This window comes from Cryptotermes secundus, unplaced genomic scaffold (genome assembly GCF_002891405.2).
Source record: "Cryptotermes secundus unplaced genomic scaffold, Csec_1.0 scaffold934, whole genome shotgun sequence".
Lineage (NCBI taxonomy): Eukaryota > Metazoa > Arthropoda > Insecta > Blattodea > Kalotermitidae > Cryptotermes > Cryptotermes secundus.
This window is the reverse complement of record NW_019738977.1, coordinates 209,909-227,008: the sequence shown is the minus strand read 5'-3', so window position 1 is coordinate 227,008 and position 17,100 is coordinate 209,909. Positions and strand designations below refer to the sequence as shown.

The 17,100-nt window shown below is 42.1% G+C and overlaps 1 protein-coding gene across 1 annotated transcript in view; it reads right to left on the bottom strand.

The window, feature by feature from the left end:
- Nucleotides 1–5,586, bottom strand: part of LOC111871524 (zinc finger MIZ domain-containing protein 1) — a 373,186-nt gene extending 367,600 nt beyond the window's left edge. The window contains exon 1 of the mRNA XM_033754285.1: nt 5,446–5,586. Coding sequence (XP_033610176.1) covers nt 5,446–5,498 — 53 coding nt within the window. The 5' untranslated portion in view covers nt 5,499–5,586. The remainder of the gene's footprint in view (nt 1–5,445) is intronic.
- Between the last annotated feature and the right edge of the window lie 11,514 nt (nt 5,587–17,100).

The following is a 17,100-nucleotide window of genomic DNA, read 5'->3' as shown; positions in this document are numbered from 1 at the left end:
GAAGATTAGTTGAGTACATATTAGGACAGAGGAGTACAGAATGATTGAAGACGAAATAACAAGAAGACTTCATAGTGATTTGAAGTGACAGTTTCTGTGTTGAGAGCCGTTGTCAGGAGACGACTACTGAAGACGGATAATCCTTGTGCGTGTGCAAAGGTGAAACGAAAGTGAGTAGAATAGCGATGGCGTTATAATTGAGTGTGATCATGAGAATCTGTAATAGAAGTGCCAATAAATCCAGTCATCAGATCTACAACCCGTTATTTTCGTCACGTGTACCCCCTGACACGTAACAATATTTTTTTTCATATTCCTTAAAATTTCTTCAGTTTTATAAATTTTACCTCTCCTTGCACTAACATGAGAAATCAGACGCTCGGAATATTTGTGAAATGTTATTATAAAAAGTAACACAAATTAAAGACCTCTGAACATAAAAAACAATCAAATCGACATTATTTGAATGTCTAATAAATTTGTACCTATAGATCGTAAAAATTACCTGTTAAGAATGTTACAACAATGTAGCTTTCAATACAATAAACATATTATGCCACTACGTTTACATAATGCGTTGTTTTTAAAAGCTATGTTTTGCGCAGGTAGAACAGTCAGCTACGACGCAATTCCGTGACGTAACATTTCATTACCGAAGGTTGAAACATCTGCGTCACTGTCGAGTGTCTTTAACAGAAAGCACTGACCATATCCTAACTGAGGTTGCGACAATATGAGAAAAGCATTTTACTTCCATCATCAGGGAAAAAAAAATACGATAACGTGAAGGAGTAACAACTAACCAGCCCCGAAGGTAGAAATTCAAAAGGTCCATATATGATATGTCCAGAGTCGAAGCAGTCTGCTTCTGTAGAAAATATCAATATCCTTCGGTATTCGAACAGGAAATACTTGAACAGCCTTCTTCTTCTTCTTCAATCGCAAACTCCCTTACAGCATTGAATGAGAGGAGACAAGCGAATAAACTCACCACTTTTTCATCTACTTCAAATTTAATTAATATAGTAGGTTAATCTCCAGAGCCGCAAAAATCCGTGCCCGTAAAAAGAACGCCTGTATGTTACAATGCCGCAATGCAAAGCATGTCTTATCACTTTCTATCTTTCCTTTTTCCTGTGGCGCTACAGCCCAAATTTGGGCCTAGGCCTACCTCCATGAAATTCTCCGTTTCGCTTCGGTTTACTAGATCTTACACAGACGGTAGGACTCCTTGGGCGAATGATCAGCTCGTCGCAAGGCCTCTACCTGTAGACAAACACAGAAAAACGCACACAAATATCCATGCCCTGAGTGGGATTCGAACCCACGATCCCGGCTTCCGAGCGAGCGAAGATAGTGCATACCTTAGACCGCTCGGCTACCGTGACCGGCCACTTTCTATCTCATCTGCGCATTATCGTAAGTCATTTTAGGGAACAGAAAGTGCACCTACGGATTTGACCAACAAGATCGAAAGAAATTGATGTATATGTGAAGATAAGTGCCGAAAGCTTACCTAAAACAACGCCTGGGAAAAATTTATGACTCCTGTTCTTTCTTAATCTATCTGAGAACNTGTAGAATGCAGAGTGCTTATAAGAGAAGTGAATGCAGTCAGTCAGTTCTGAGGGTTCTGAGTCCTCGGTAGAAGATAGTCACAGAAGGTTCGCCGTAGAAGGCAAGAGGACTTCATAGTGATTTGAAGTGATAGTTTCTGTGTTGAGATCCGTTGCTAGGAGACGACTAGTGGAAACAGAGAATCCTACTTCGTGTGCAACGGTGAACTGTATTTAAATGTGATAATGAGATTGTAACCGAGTGTCAATAAATCCAATCATCTGAACTAGAACCCGTCATTTTCGTCGCGCGTATCACCGTACACGTGACAATATTATATTTTCTTGTACTGTATACATCATACTAGAAAGTTCCCAGGCCACCTCAGGGCACCTCAAACATATTAAAGTCCAGTGATAGTTATTATCCAACATTTGAACAATTGAACACTCTACCAGCAGTGACGTCATATGGTCAAAAATGACTTCCTGTCCCCATTCCCGCCTAAACACATCTCATGCATTTTGCAAGGTTAAATTTAAGAATCATGATGTCAAGTTGACCCGCAATGGAACAATCTCATTTCAAGAGCTCGTTAGGAGATCGTGCAAATGGGCTTCAAGGTACCGTAAGATTCGTTTCTTCACAGACGATTATAGCCATGAGGGAACGCTAAAAATAAAGACAGATTTTTCCCCATAACTGATACTGGAAACACTAAGAACATGGAGGTTATAAATGACATGAAAACTCCCTCATTTCCATGTACTTGGTGTCCATTATCTTTTGAGTAATGGCAATATTGTGACATGTTTCGCATGGCTGCTCCATTGAAGAATTCATGAAAGAATATACCAATCTGTGATCTTAATGTTGCAGAGCAGAATGCAGGGCGAAAGCTCTTAAAATTTACAATGAGAACTCAGCATGCAGATAAAAGTCACAGATAAATAAATATACACGTATACCTACAAATGGGTGAAAAAATTAAAATACGACGTATAAACTTTGCTGATGATTCTCTATCTCTGCGTTCATCTGCTGCAACCTATGCTGAGGTCGAGAAGCAGATCCCTCAACTTATCCAGGAGAACCGAAAACTCGTCTCTGACGAAACTGCGTATGAAATAAATATTGGAAATAAGCAGAGAAAGAATGTCTTCAAGCCATCTCTAAACATTTCATTCTTGCATAATGAGAGCCTTATGGAGTGATGGGCAAAACTAACTGAAAATCTAAGAGATTCAGGTAAAAATATAAAGCTACATTTAATTTTTGACATAACTTCATAGAAATTAAGGTCTAAATACGCAGTTGACTACGTGTCGTTTCTGATAGCCTCAAACTACAGGCTAATTATAGCAGGCTTAATGTGGAAAATTTGTCCTAAATACAAGTGTTTCAGGCCGGTCACGGTAGCCGAGCGGTCTAAGGCATGCACTATCTTCTCTCGCTCTGAAGCCGGGATCGTGGGTTCGAATCCCACTCAGGGCATGGATGTTTGTGTACGTTTTTCTGTGTTTGTGTACAGGTAGAGGCCTTGCGACGAGCTGATCACCCGCCCAAGAAGTCCTACCGTATGTCTAAGATCTAGTAAACCTGAAGTGAAACGGAGAGTTTCATGGAGGTAGCCCTAGGCCCAAATGAGGGCTGTAGAGCCAATAAAAAAAAAGTGTTTCAGACATATCAAGTTTTCTATGAAATTTTGTCATACAGGTTCTTAAGTTACGTTTCTCATGATGACAATTTCGGCGATAACGTTGCATGTAACATGCATCACAACCGAGAAGTCATTTCCGAAAGTAAGATGGACCATATCTAGGTGTTGCTTCCTTGTGTAAGTACACACAAACACACATAAACACTAGCTTTGGTGTTCTATTGCACAATGAACAAGATAATTATGAAATGCGATGGAGTGATCGTTCGTTTCAGTTCCATAAATCATCAATATGAATATGCCTCAGTCGTATTAGTCATGTATCGGGTTCGAATTCCGACCATCGCCACGGAGGGTTTTCGTGGTTTGCTTTATTTCCTTCAAGAAGATGTCGGAATATCTTAATATTTTCATAGCCGAATTATTTTTATTTATTAATACTGTCACGTGTTTCAGTGACTAAAGACGCGAGTTTCGATTGGTGAATCGGTCTATGGGACCTTCACTAGTCGTAACTACAATTACTTCTTAACTCTCAAGATTACTGTTAACTATAGCACATAAATAAAATCTTCTATATCTTCTTATATTAGTCGTTGTTAGGCAACAGATCTAAACAATGGCTATTCCTCTGCAAAATTTCCCTATCCGTTTCCTGGCAACGGATTTTAACACAGGAACTATAACTGTCACACTCCAGATATCACTGTACTACAGCACACATAAAGTCTTCACATCCACGTTAAGACTTCACAGGCCGACTTCTAATTCTTCTTCAACTACGAACTTCAGTGGCTATCTCCTACCGAGAAGTGAACTTGTAGCGCCAATTGTCTTCAAGATATCTCCTCTGCACGGACCCCACGGAAAATACAATCTTTTTTAAGAATGCGTGTTTACAGCTTCGTTGCCTAGCAGCAGTTCTTCTACTGTTGCTCTCTTCGTTGCCGTGAGAATATTTACGGATGTTCATCTATTGTTATAGAAACGGCCCATACGTTACGATACAACATGATTCAGCATAATATGAATTGGACTGTACTTTTCAACCACGAATATAGAACAGAATTTTGAGGCAAGAATTGCAGTTGCCATTTACCCCTGAATGGAAAGTTCACTTCGCAGGGATGAACCGCGGAGAAAATGTGGTACAAATCAAATGCATCTTTATCCACAGAAAGTTAAGAAGCAAGCCACGATGGTCTCGTACATTCCTACTTATTCCGAAATAGTAGTAATCGTACTATACCCCATAAGATGGTATACTCGTATATATTTCAATGGCTCATACAGCGAATTTGCACCCAGACTAAGAGGATAACCGCGCTGGAGGATATGCGATGGAACGGTTGTTATTAGGGGCGGAAGACGTTATGACCCTTGCAGCAAGTACACCCCGCATATGTATTGGAACCTGACGTATTCTTTTTATTGCTACTGGGGTGGGACTAAGTCCCTTGTACTGCGGCCACTTCTGGCCTATTGCACCAGCCCCAAATGAGAGGCGAGGGTGATAGTGGAGCAACTGGTGGAATGAAGATTGGCAGGGGAAACCGAAGTACTCGGAGAAAACCTGCCCCAGCGCCACTTTGTCCACCACAAATCCCACTTGACCAGACACGGGATCGAACCCGGGCCGCCGCGGTGGGAAGCCAGCGACTAACCTCTTGAGGTATGACGCGGCCGGAACCTGACCTATGTTGCAGAAAGCAGGACGACCCGGATCATCGAAGGTGATAAGGTGAAAGGCTAGTCGCCAAGGTTACTAAACCTCAGTTTACCCATTTAACAGGAAATCACATATTTCGCTTCATGATATAATAACCTTGAGCCTTGAATTTAATTTAAAAGTGAATATAATACTTTCATTACGGTTTTGCCTCAAAGTGTAGAGCATCTCGCACCGCTTAAAACTTCGATGCAACTCATCAGTGGCGTTAGCTTACTACTGCTTATCTATGACGAAATTATTGTTTAAGATTTGGCAAAAGACGAGGCTATTAACCCCCACCTGATAATTATCAGAAATTAGGGACCAACAGATCTGCTCTGACGATACCCCGTTATGCTCGAATAGTTCTTGTGCCCATCAATTTCACAAGAGTTTGTTCTTTTATCAGACATAAGTACAGTATCATCAGCTTAGTACAGGTCGTCATCAATCAACGAAACCACATAATTATTGCACACAAGTAGCATCTGATCGTGTTTATCTTGCACCTACTTACCCTTGCGGTCCCATTTTGTTGATTGTATTCATGGCAGCCATCTGCTGGTGCATGCTGAAGGCGGCTATGTTTGGCGAGTTTGCCGCCACGCAGGGGCCAATACCCTTCTCCTCGCCTTCACGCCACCTCAGGGATGGGGCGACACCTGCAATCAGAAGGGGAACAAAAAAGACAAATTAGTGAATTGATACCACCTGCAAAACGTATGCTTCGTTCCAAAACAACCATTGATATTACTAACTTCCTTACAACAAAAGCCTTTTTAAACACAGTACCACAAAGCAACATCATATTAGTAGGACGTCCTCTCGAAACCTTGAAGAAAACCCGTCTTTGTTTGCTTCAAAAGGACACCAGATTTGTATTAAAAAGAGCCGAAAAAGGAACTCTTAAAGCATATTCGTGCGTTCTCTTCGGAGCCTTGGAAAAATGAGCTCTGGCTTGAATAAAAAGACAACGTTAAAAGTGGAGATTTATTAACACGAAACGGAGTTCTTAGTGATCTTTCTATTTATTTTAAATAGAAATTCTTGTTTTTCTAATAACCCAAAGCGGCAAAGTCCCTTATTCACGCATAACAACAAATAACAAAGTCCTGCTTATAGAATATTTTAAGTTCCAAGGCGCCGAGGAATCATTTGTCGTATTTTGGGTTATGATAATATGCAGTTCGGCGAGCGGGCACCAACGTTTGGAAGGTGCATAATCCTTCCAGCTTCAGGATAGATGGAGTACAGTCCACGGAAACGTTTGCACCGACCTACCAGACTACATGGTGTCATCATCCACAAGACCGCCATAAAAAGTATTGCTTCCTCCTAACGAACGGACTTCTTAACGTTACGTGGGCCGAATAGGTGTACAGAATTTCTCACCCGGTGCGGAGCTTAGTTACGCCAGAACTGTTGGCACTTAGGCTACTAAATGGCGTGAGAACGACAGTAACAATTCAAAACAGGGCCGACAAAGAAATTAATGACGAGGAATGCTTGCTGCCACTGAGTTTAGAAGCATCTGTCTTACCGTCTGTTACCTCTAAACGCAAATAATGAAATACAGAAAACTATAATTTTACATATTGTTTTGTATGAGTGAGAAACTTTGTCTCTCACACCAAGAGATGAGCACAGACTGAGAGTGTTTGGGAACATTTTGCTGAGAATATTTGGACCTAAGCGAGGGAAGTGAAAGGAGCCTGAAAGAAAACTGCATAATAAGTTCAGAAGCCTTATAAATTGCATTCTTCACCATACAATATCATAATGATCAAATCCAGAATAATGAAATGGATAGAACAGGTAGCAAATATGGAAGAAAAGAAAAAAAAATACAAAATTTTGATCGGAAAACCTGAAGGGAAAATACTACTTTGAAAGCCCAGATGTAGATTGGGTGATAATATTAAAATGTAGCTTACAGAAATAGGATGGGAAGTTGTGGACTGGACTTATTTGGTACGGGCTAGGGACTAGTGACGGTCTCCTGTACACACGTTACTGAACCTTCGGGTTGCAGAAATGAGGAATATTTTTTAGTAACTGAGCGATTACTTGTTTGTTAAGGACTGTCTCCGATCAACTGAGTTAGTTAATGCTCCACAGAAAGTAATATTTGTGATGCAGACACAATTAGTGATATCACAGGAATATTTTTGTTCTGTAATATCCAGTGGCTGGATAAAAATAGACGACGTTTCGGAGACTAGTTTTGTTTCCCTTTTTATACAGAAAGGGTAGTAAGCTCCATCTTCGTAGTCCATTAAATAAAGATAACCCTCCAACAGTTTTTTTTTGTCCATACAATGGGCAACAGAATAAGAAAATGCTCCCGTGATGCTCCAAGGACACTGCAACATTCTTCAAGAGCCGTTGCAGTAGGCACGTTAATGCAGAAAATGAAAATTCCTATTGCAGGAACTGTCCTGCTCAGATATGGAAATACCACATGACCACCAAAAGTCACAGGAATTATGAGACAAAATTAATTATTACGGCTATTGCGGATAAAGCCAGCTTCGATAAAACACTAAATTTTTATTTAGTTGTCATTACCAGTATGGTATTAATACCGGAAACAAACCGAAGAGATTTCAAATAAGCAGAAATACCAGTTCGTCGCTGGGATATGGTTGCTTCCCTTACCTGTATCATGATGATTTACATCGTAGGTACAGATTTAAAGAAGAAACTTGTAACATATTTGTCTTTGGGTGTTTTCTAGTAGGTCCGCAGCAGGAAACATGAAACTGACAGGAAAGTTACGAGTTCCACACATACATTTATCTTCGTAAATTTATAAAAGGAGCCGGGACATCTCAGTCGGTACAGCGACTAGGCTACGGGTTGGGCGGCGGAGTTGGGGTTCCATTTCCGGTTTTCTCTTCTCCATAACGTCCAGACTGTTTCTGGGCCCAATCAGCCTCCTGCAGAATACGTACAGAGGGATGTTTCTCCGGGATTAAACCGGCAGGGACGTGAAGCTAACCACTCACCTCCATCTAATATCAGGGTTAAGGATGATGGAGCTATATTTATATTTGTAACTGTCTTTATATAGTCTCCGCACCGACCACGCAGAAAACACAGCCTCTATTGTTGAAACGGGTTTACCGAGCGACTGCTTAGCAACGGTCGCGGCACGGACCCCCCAGAAAGCCAGTCACGTGATAGCTACCTCGCCAATTGGCGCTGTCTGTCGCCTAGCAACGGTGTGATACACATTTACTCTATTGTTGTAACGCACTCAACTCAAGGTTGTTTACACGTCGTTGCCTAGAAACGCTCTGGCCATTCACGTTATGCTTAAAAAATAATTGAAGGATAAAAAAATGGGTCTCTTTCATGTGTGAATGATGTTGACACGGAATGGATATCAGCTTGAAAAGGCATGTAACATTCAGCAGCATAAACATTTCTCTTGATATTTCTTTGTCTTGGGTTATACAAAGGGATTTCAGAGAAGAAACCCCTCTACAAATTTCTCAGAAGTGACTTTCATGGGTTCATGCTTATTAGTTACTAGCCGGTCAATAATTATTTTATTGTGTAGTGAGCGGACCTGTACACGGCAACAGACAAAGAACATGTAAACAGTTTGACACCTCAGTCTTACATGCGTCACTCGACTACCTTCCTCTCAGTTATATCGGTGCCCTCTCATGTGAGCGACACCGATATGCTTGAAAAGAAGTTAGCTGTCTTGCTCCAGAACGATCGTGCTTGTATTTCCGTGTGCATTCGTTCATTCGGTCAGACCGTTAACTACGCTGTGAAACTAGGAAGCCCGCACTGCTAGTGCCGTTGCTACATGCACCTGAGCGAAATAGAAGAAGAAACAAGTAACATTGCTGTAGAGGACGCATATCAGTGTACTTGCGTGGCCTCTCTGAATGAAGTCCACTATTCGCTTCCCACTCACGCCGAATATCCATCTAGTTTCACACATTCTTCAACTTGCCTATCGTTAGCACAAATACTGTGTTTCTGGACATTATCCATCGTCCTATTTTATCTAAAAACACCGCCCTGTTTATATTACAAAACACAACTTGTCGGAGATTGGGTTCTATCTCCGTCTTCAGGTAAAACCTACTCAGGTGGGCCTAGTCGATAGAGCTAGTCCCTATCTCTGGACCTAGCTCTATCAATTGGACCCAAGTGAGTAGGTCTTACCTGAAGACGGAGACAGAACCCAATCTCCGAAATGTTGAGTTTTGAAAAATAAACAGGGCGGTGTTTTTAGATTTCACTGTCCTAAGAATCGTAGGCAATATATGTACACAAATAAGTTCCTCTTTATCTGATAGGCCTATTTTAAATTACACCCTTACGTATCTCTTCGTAGATCCAAACATTTTCATGACCAGTTGTAATTTTATACTTTGTTTCAAAATAAGAGATTAATTTATTGCACCTATTCAAAATAACTGTCGAAAGTACTGTTATCTATCTATCTACATATATACATAAATGCATACACACACACATACATAGCTGTGTTCTTCAAGTGTTGAGAGACAAAGGGAAATATGGTGATTTTTACACGAACAATAAACCGTATTTAATGAATTCATATAAACCAAAATTTATTTTGAGCGACAAGCTTTCCGTAGATATCAGTACCAAATTTAATAGAAATTCGTTCAGAAGTATGGGATATGTAATACACGGACAAGGCCTCCCCTACATGCGTCTACTTCGAACACTTATTATTATTATTATTATTATTAATGCTAGTGGGATGGGACTAAGTCCCTTGTACTGCGGCCACTTCTGGCCTATTGTACCAGCCCCAGATGATAGGTGAGGGTGATTGTGGAGCAATTGGTGGAATGAAGATTGGCAGGGGAAACCGAAGTACTCTGAGAGAACCTGTCCCAGCGCCACTTTTTCCACCACAAATCTCACTTGACCAGACCCGGGATCGAACCCGGGCCGCCGCGGTGCGAAGCCAGCGACTAACCACTTGAGCTATGGCGCGGCCCACTTCGAACACTTTGTCGAAAGAACGCATTCGATATAAGTGATGAACACGTTTTACTGGTTCTGTATGAGATCAAAGTATTTGCAGGTCAAACAGACGGCATGGCAAGACACTAAAGGTGCGTCCACATTACTCGTGCTCGTGCTCGCCAGGCTTGTGCTCGTCGGGAGACTCGTCTGGCTTTTACTTGTGCCCGTAAATCTTCATTCCATACTACTTCAGTTGCTCGCCAGGATCCGTATATTTACTCGCAGAGTGCATAGGCTGTAGTTGTATTTTAATTTATTGGCTATAGTTTTTAAATTAAAAATCTGCTTGTCTCGTGACTTGTTATATCGTCCACATTACTCGAGAGCATAGCGAGTCACACGAGCACGAGCACGAGTAATGTGGACGCGCCTCAACAGGGAACTGGGAGACAAGTTCAGCCACTTGACCAAACAGAACAGACAAATGATTAACCAAAGGGAAAAAGCTGGAAACCAAACCACGGTGCACAGACAGGGCCGGATGTTTTACTAGCAGAAATATTCCGTCTTGGCAGCATTTCGGCACATTCCGAAAGTCCAAACAGCAAACAGACAGAAAGATGTAACATATGTTCCAGATGCGTTATTTCTAATGCTGCATACCTAATTAGCCTTTCAATGTATTTATTACATCTTTATTTGCTTCGGATACAAATGAGGAAGCTAATCACAACAACATTACACTGATTAGAGCAAGAAATTATTTTCCTTTACATTTCATGTTCTTCATGCAGAAAAGTGTTTGAAATAAAAATTTTGATCCTTAGTTATACCTGCAGTAATATTGCTCTACATCTGCACAGTGCCATCCCTCAGAAATATGAGGCATGTTAGCACTGTACGTCCGTGAAAGCCGGCAACATTTCAGATCTCAATACACGTATAAATTACTCCATCTTATGCATCAAACTGTATTATGCTGCTGCACAGACTGGAGGAGGGAAGTTCATAAGGCAGTTCGGTGTAAGCTTCTTGCTACTTATACTGTATCAATAAGGAGCAAAAAGTAAAGTTCAGTGAACATATCCAACCCCCCCCCCCCCAAAAAAAAATNTATAAAACAAAAACTCCGTGGCCTGTAGTCCGCAAGCGAACTATACCGACCGAGCGATCGCCGCCTGTCGACGAAGTTAGTGCCAACTTTAGCGGATAGAGGGTGTCGCGTGGTCAGAGCAACGAAAACCCACGGCCGTTAATTTCGGTTTTCTATACCGAAGCCGCTATTTCCTTGAAATAGCTCCTCAATTATCCTCACGAGGCCGAGTGGACCCCGTTCCAGACCCACTACTTCTCAGAAAATCTGGTATCGCCGGGAATCGAACCCGGACCTCTAGATCTGTAGCCAGGAATTCTGACCACTAGACCACAGAGGCGGTCAATCCATTTAGTGAACACTTGAGACAAAACATGAAGAGCGGATAGATAAAAGAGAAGTTTGGACAGATACTCAGAAGGACAGACAAAATTTCGTACTTACTCATTACAGTACGCATATGTGAATAAGTCATTTTCAAATGTTCATGAAAAGGCGTGACATTTCTGTTTCAAATAAGGTGAGGTAAAGTTGTTCCTGTGTCTAACTAATTGAGCATTGCGACACGAAGACGTATGGGGGGGGGGGAGTGGATATATATAAATCTAAGTATTCTTGATGTCGGCACTAGTTTGAGGTGAGGGATCAGCTTCACGCTCCGGCCGCTTTACCCCAGGGAAAGAGCCCCCGGTACCCAGTCGATAAAAGGCTGGGTGTGTCCCAGAGCCGATCTGGACGACGTTAAGAGGAGAAAAATCTTGTCCCTACCGGGATTCGAACTGAAACCCCTCGGTCATCCAGCCGGTAGCTAGTCGATACACCGACTGCGCTATCCCAGCTACTATTTAAAAAAAGGGCCTTTAAAAATATTTCATAAATTTACAGTTCGATACTTCGAACTTAATTACCATTCAAGCTTGGTCATCAAATTTTGAGAACTGTATGTATTCTCCTATAGTGATTCATATAGTTATGGAGATTTATATGACGAGCTGAATCATTTGAATGGGGCCGATTTTATTGCCTTCTTAAGATATGTGGATCAGCTCTCTCACACTGGGTTGGAGCAAAGTGAACTGGGTGTATGGCAGTGGCTGACAATGGCCACTGTACTATCAGTGAGATGAAGAAAGTGATCATGCTGGCGGGCGTAGTCTATTTTAAAGTTGAAGAATGCCGTCTTCTTTGATGTGGCGCCATGTAGATCTTGTGTGAACCGACGTTTCGGAGGAACATATCACTTCCCTCTTCAGGGTAGAAAAATCCTCTAGCGAGGAACCAGCGTAAGCAGATGGCTGCAGACTGCAGAGATACGAACCACGAATACTAATCACTACACAGCGCGGCTCGATAAATCGATGCGGGCATTTATGGTATGTTGAAGTCGACCCCGTGCTACTAGGTCATGGAGTCGGATCCCGCCCAGGCATTGATTAATGTCTGTGTGTACCGCCAAAACGAAGCAACCTTGGGAACATGCAGTTCTTTCCGTCAGCTGGAACATTTAGACCGTAAGATATAGAAAACACGCATGGGCCTACCTAAAATATTCAAACGCTATTCAGGTCAACATTTGTCATTTCCGCATTAGCGGTCCCCTCTACCTGGCCACAGTTCGAGTCGAAGCTACTAATGAATACCGACGTTAAATTGAATATTCAGGATATTGTAATAGTACATATGAATTTGGCCGGTCACGGTAGCTCGCATGGAAGCCGGGATCGTGGGTTAGAATCCCACTCAGGGCATGGATGTTCAATGTGTGTGTTTTTTTGGTGTGTTTGTGTACAGATAGAGTTTTGCGGCGAGCTGATCACCCGCCCAAGGCCAAAATTGGGGCTGTAGCGCCAAAGGAACAACATATATGAACCTGGAAATATAAGTAAATTAAATAAAACAGTCCACATATTAATTAAAAAATACATGAAAACATATCAGTTTATGAAACTACTGTCGAACACGCGCAATTCGAGTTACTGGATGAACAGGCAGCTCAGAATTTAGATTTCGGTGTGTGGCAGAAGTTGAAGCTGACGTATATACTTTAGGTATATACTACATTCGTTGGGCTATGTTTGATTTTTCGAGCAGACCTTGAGTCATGTTCTATTTATGCAACAACATGCATAAGAAGAAGGTCGTAAAATCTGTTGGAATGAAGCGAAGGTCTTGCAGATTGAACCAAACACCACATACAGGAAATACAAGGAATCCGCCCACTTGTCTCTGATAGACTATCCGATCAGTCAACCCAATCTGGTCATCTCACCTTACTGCACTCCCATTATCGCGGCAACTACAACTCCGTCCAGTGTAGATGGAGTGGGAAAACTGTGTTTTTATGTTGGTACTATACAGATAATTTGTCTCTTTAGTGATGGCTTTTAATCTGAAAGTACACTGCTTTTATACACACTAGACGTTAAATAATGCATTGACATAAGTGCTAGGCCTCATCTGTGGAGTTTTTAATGTTTGTCTTAACTCCTTAAGATGGTTTATACTGTGCTTGGTTTGTGTATTCTATCTTGCGTTGGCGCTGTTGGCTAGAGATGGGGACTAGCTGCATCGCTTGGGCCCAGCTGAGTAAGCTTTTTACCTGATGACGGTGACAGAATCAATCTCCGAAACGTTGTTTTAAATAAAGGACGGACGATAGATCATATCAAGAAACACAATAATTGTATTAATGAACCATAGTTATATACGTTCTAGAACGTTCATTGCCAGCACTAAACAATTAAGACAATGATAGCATAATGCCTCAGTCACTTCCATAGTGTATGCTATTACAGTCCCCACAGTGCAGTGACCAACTTCATGATGGTACAGCTGCAACTACAGGATGATATTTCAATACCAAAACTTACGCTTAACTCATCGACACAGTGGTAGCAGAACTAGACAACAAATCTGAGCATCCTTACACCTCCTTGCCAGTCTCTCTGATACCATCTTAAAATTATCGTCCCGTTCCCATCTCGGTCACCTGAGTAGATGTTTCCCAAGAGACTTCCTCTCTAAAGTCCTACGTATATATGCATACTTGGCATTCTCCAATGATATTAGCTGTAACCCAACTTTGATTTTATTCATTGATTTTGTCTTAACTTTTATTGCCAACAACAGCAAATAGCCACTCTACTTGATAGCTGTAACCCAACTTTGATTTTATTCATTGATTTTGTCTTAACTTTTATTGCCAACAACAGCAAATAGCCACTCTACTTGAGTCAACTTCTTCTTTTTCTTCTATGACGTAATATGTCCTCCGGGCTCTTCCGGTTCTGAACTAATTCTGAAACAATGAATTCTTAGACATTCATGGAGAAGATTCAGATTATAATCTCTGAGTTATTACTTCACGTAGCCTGGTAAGGTAATACTAACGCTTCGGAGAAATTTACTTTCTCCTTCTTCAGATACAAAGCGGGATAATTAACAGGAATCCTTGGACGGGAGCTCCACCCACAAAACACACTTCAACAGGGTGGGAAATGTATGCATAAAATGAATATTCTGGCACGTCTGCTGATTTTTGTTTAGTTACTTTGAAAACCGCAAGACTCAGGAAAAGTGCATAAAGCTTAAATGATTTGTTTCGCTTTTATCCGCAACTGTTCTTAAAAAAAATTGTTTCTCCGGCAAATAGTTTAGAGAATCACGCCCGAGATGAGCGCCAGAAATTCTCGATGAAAACTGTGTGTTAATTTCATAAGATTGTCATCCAAACTGTGATGTGTAGGCGAACTTGAGCAAATCGCCCCAATACCAAATGTCATGTGAATTTTTCAATTTGTCTTTGAGAAAGCGGCAGTAACAGGGACGTATATCCATGTCCCGTGTGAGATTCGAAATCGAGAGCTCAGTGTTTTGGAGATTCAGTATCATACACTCTTTCTTATCGGTTGTCGTGTAGTATGTTTAAAATTAATTAATGAATCAACTTCATTTCAGTGTTTAAAATCTGAATATTATCGATTATGTAAAGATAAGGGAACATGTCCGCCCCACCGAAAGCTGTGGGTCAGTGGTTAACATTCCTGTTTCTTGTTCGTATGGTCCTGATTTCGGAACTCACCCTGGAAACCGGCTATCCTGAGTTTTCCGTTTTACTCAGACACTACAAACAAATTCCGGACAGGACCCTAAAACAGACCATGATCGCTTTCTTCAATGTCACTTTGTTTCATCATTTCACAAGAATTCTATATTATATTCCCGGCGCCACCGGATTTTATGAGAAGTAGTGGGTCTGGAACGGGATCCACTCAGCCTCGTGAGGATAATTGAGGAGCTGTTTCAAGGAAATAGCGGATCCGGTCTAGAAAACCGAGATTAACGGGATCCGTTGCGCTGACCACGTGACACCCTTTATCCGCAAAAGTTGGCACTCACTTCGCCGAGAAGAGGCGGTCGCTCGGTCGCTATAGCTCGCTTGCGGACTACAGGCCACGGAGTTTGATTTTGTGTATAACCTATGAAGGTGTAAAACGTAGTTATATAATTCAAGAATCATTCAGTCAGTCAATCACTATTTGTCAGTATTTAAGAATTACGTCCCAAACTACGAGACTAAGAAAGAATACATTTAAATACTTCGTGGGGGGGGGGAGTGCAAATGCACATGCGCTTGCGAGAGAGGTTCTACTCCGCCACGGTGCAAACAGACACACAGCAGCATCGAACCGCTGTGTGACCTCGCCTACATCTGCGTGTGAAGGGCTGGTCATGATGTGCAGACAATACAGCTAGCCCATCCTGTAAGTAGAAGCACTGTTTTCCGAACGGTTCACCTGACGTAATTATATTAAGCAAAGCGGCCTGCAATTTCATTTCGTGACAGTTAGACGGTGGGCACAGTACCGGCTGTTTCAAAACGTTAAAACGCTTGGGACAAGACACCGTGTTCCAACCAGTATACCACAACACAGTGGTAATAGCAGCGAGCTATTTGTCAGATCTATTCCGTCATCTCGCTAGCTTGGATTGCTGCAGTCTGGATGTTTGTTCCTTCTTTGTAGTTGTGGGATATTACGTTCTAAAAATGCCCGTCTTAATGTTGTATCTTCCAGGAGTTTCCCATTTTTTTCCCCCCCTTAGCACTACAGCCCCAGTGGGCCTAGGCCTACCTCCATGAACTCCGTTCACTTCGGTTTTTCTAGATCTTACACATTCGGTAGGACTCCTTGGGCGAGTGATCAGCTCGTCGCAAGGCCTCTACCTGTACACAAACACAGAAAAACGCACACAGACATCCATGCCCTGAGTGGGATTCGAACCCACGATCCCGGCTTCCGAGCGAGCGAAGACAGTGCATGCCTTAGACCGCTCGGCTACCGTGACCGGCGCAGTTTCCTATATTGGAAAAATATTAACGAAAATTATACAGAACTATCAAGACTAATGTGGAAAAGATTTACTTTATGAAAGTAAAATGTGCCGTGAGATTACCGGTTGCGCACAGAAGGGCCCTTCTTCAAAACTAACGTCGTTCAGCTGGAAAAAAAAAATTATTCTCTTCTTTGGAAGATAGCCGGGATAGCGCAGTCGGTATTGGGACTGGCCACGGGCTGGATGACCGAGGGGTCGGAGTTCGAGTCAGGGTATGATAAAGAATTTTCTCTTCTCAACGTAGTCCAATCTCCTATCTAATGGGTACCGGGTGCTATTTCCCCGGAGATAAAAGCGGCAGGGATCACTCACCTCCAACTACTGCCGAGGTCAAGAAAATGTGGATCTATACATCTACTGCCCCATACGCTTTCATGACATAGTGCTTAATTAGTCAAGTCCCCCCCGCCCTTGACACTACAGCCCCAGTGAACCTAGGCCTACCTCCATGAACTTCTCCGTTCACTTCGGTTTTTCTAGATCTTACACATTCGGTAGGACTCCTTGGGCGAGTGATCAGCTCGTCGCAAGGCCTCTACCTGTACACAAACACAGAAAAACGCACACAGACATCCATGCCCTGAGTGGGATTCGAACCCACGATCCCGGTTTCCAAGCGAGCGAAGACAGTACATGCCTTAGACCGCTCGGCTACCGTGATCGGCTACTTGGTCAAGTACAAAGACAATTTTACCTTTATCTTCTATGGAACAGAGA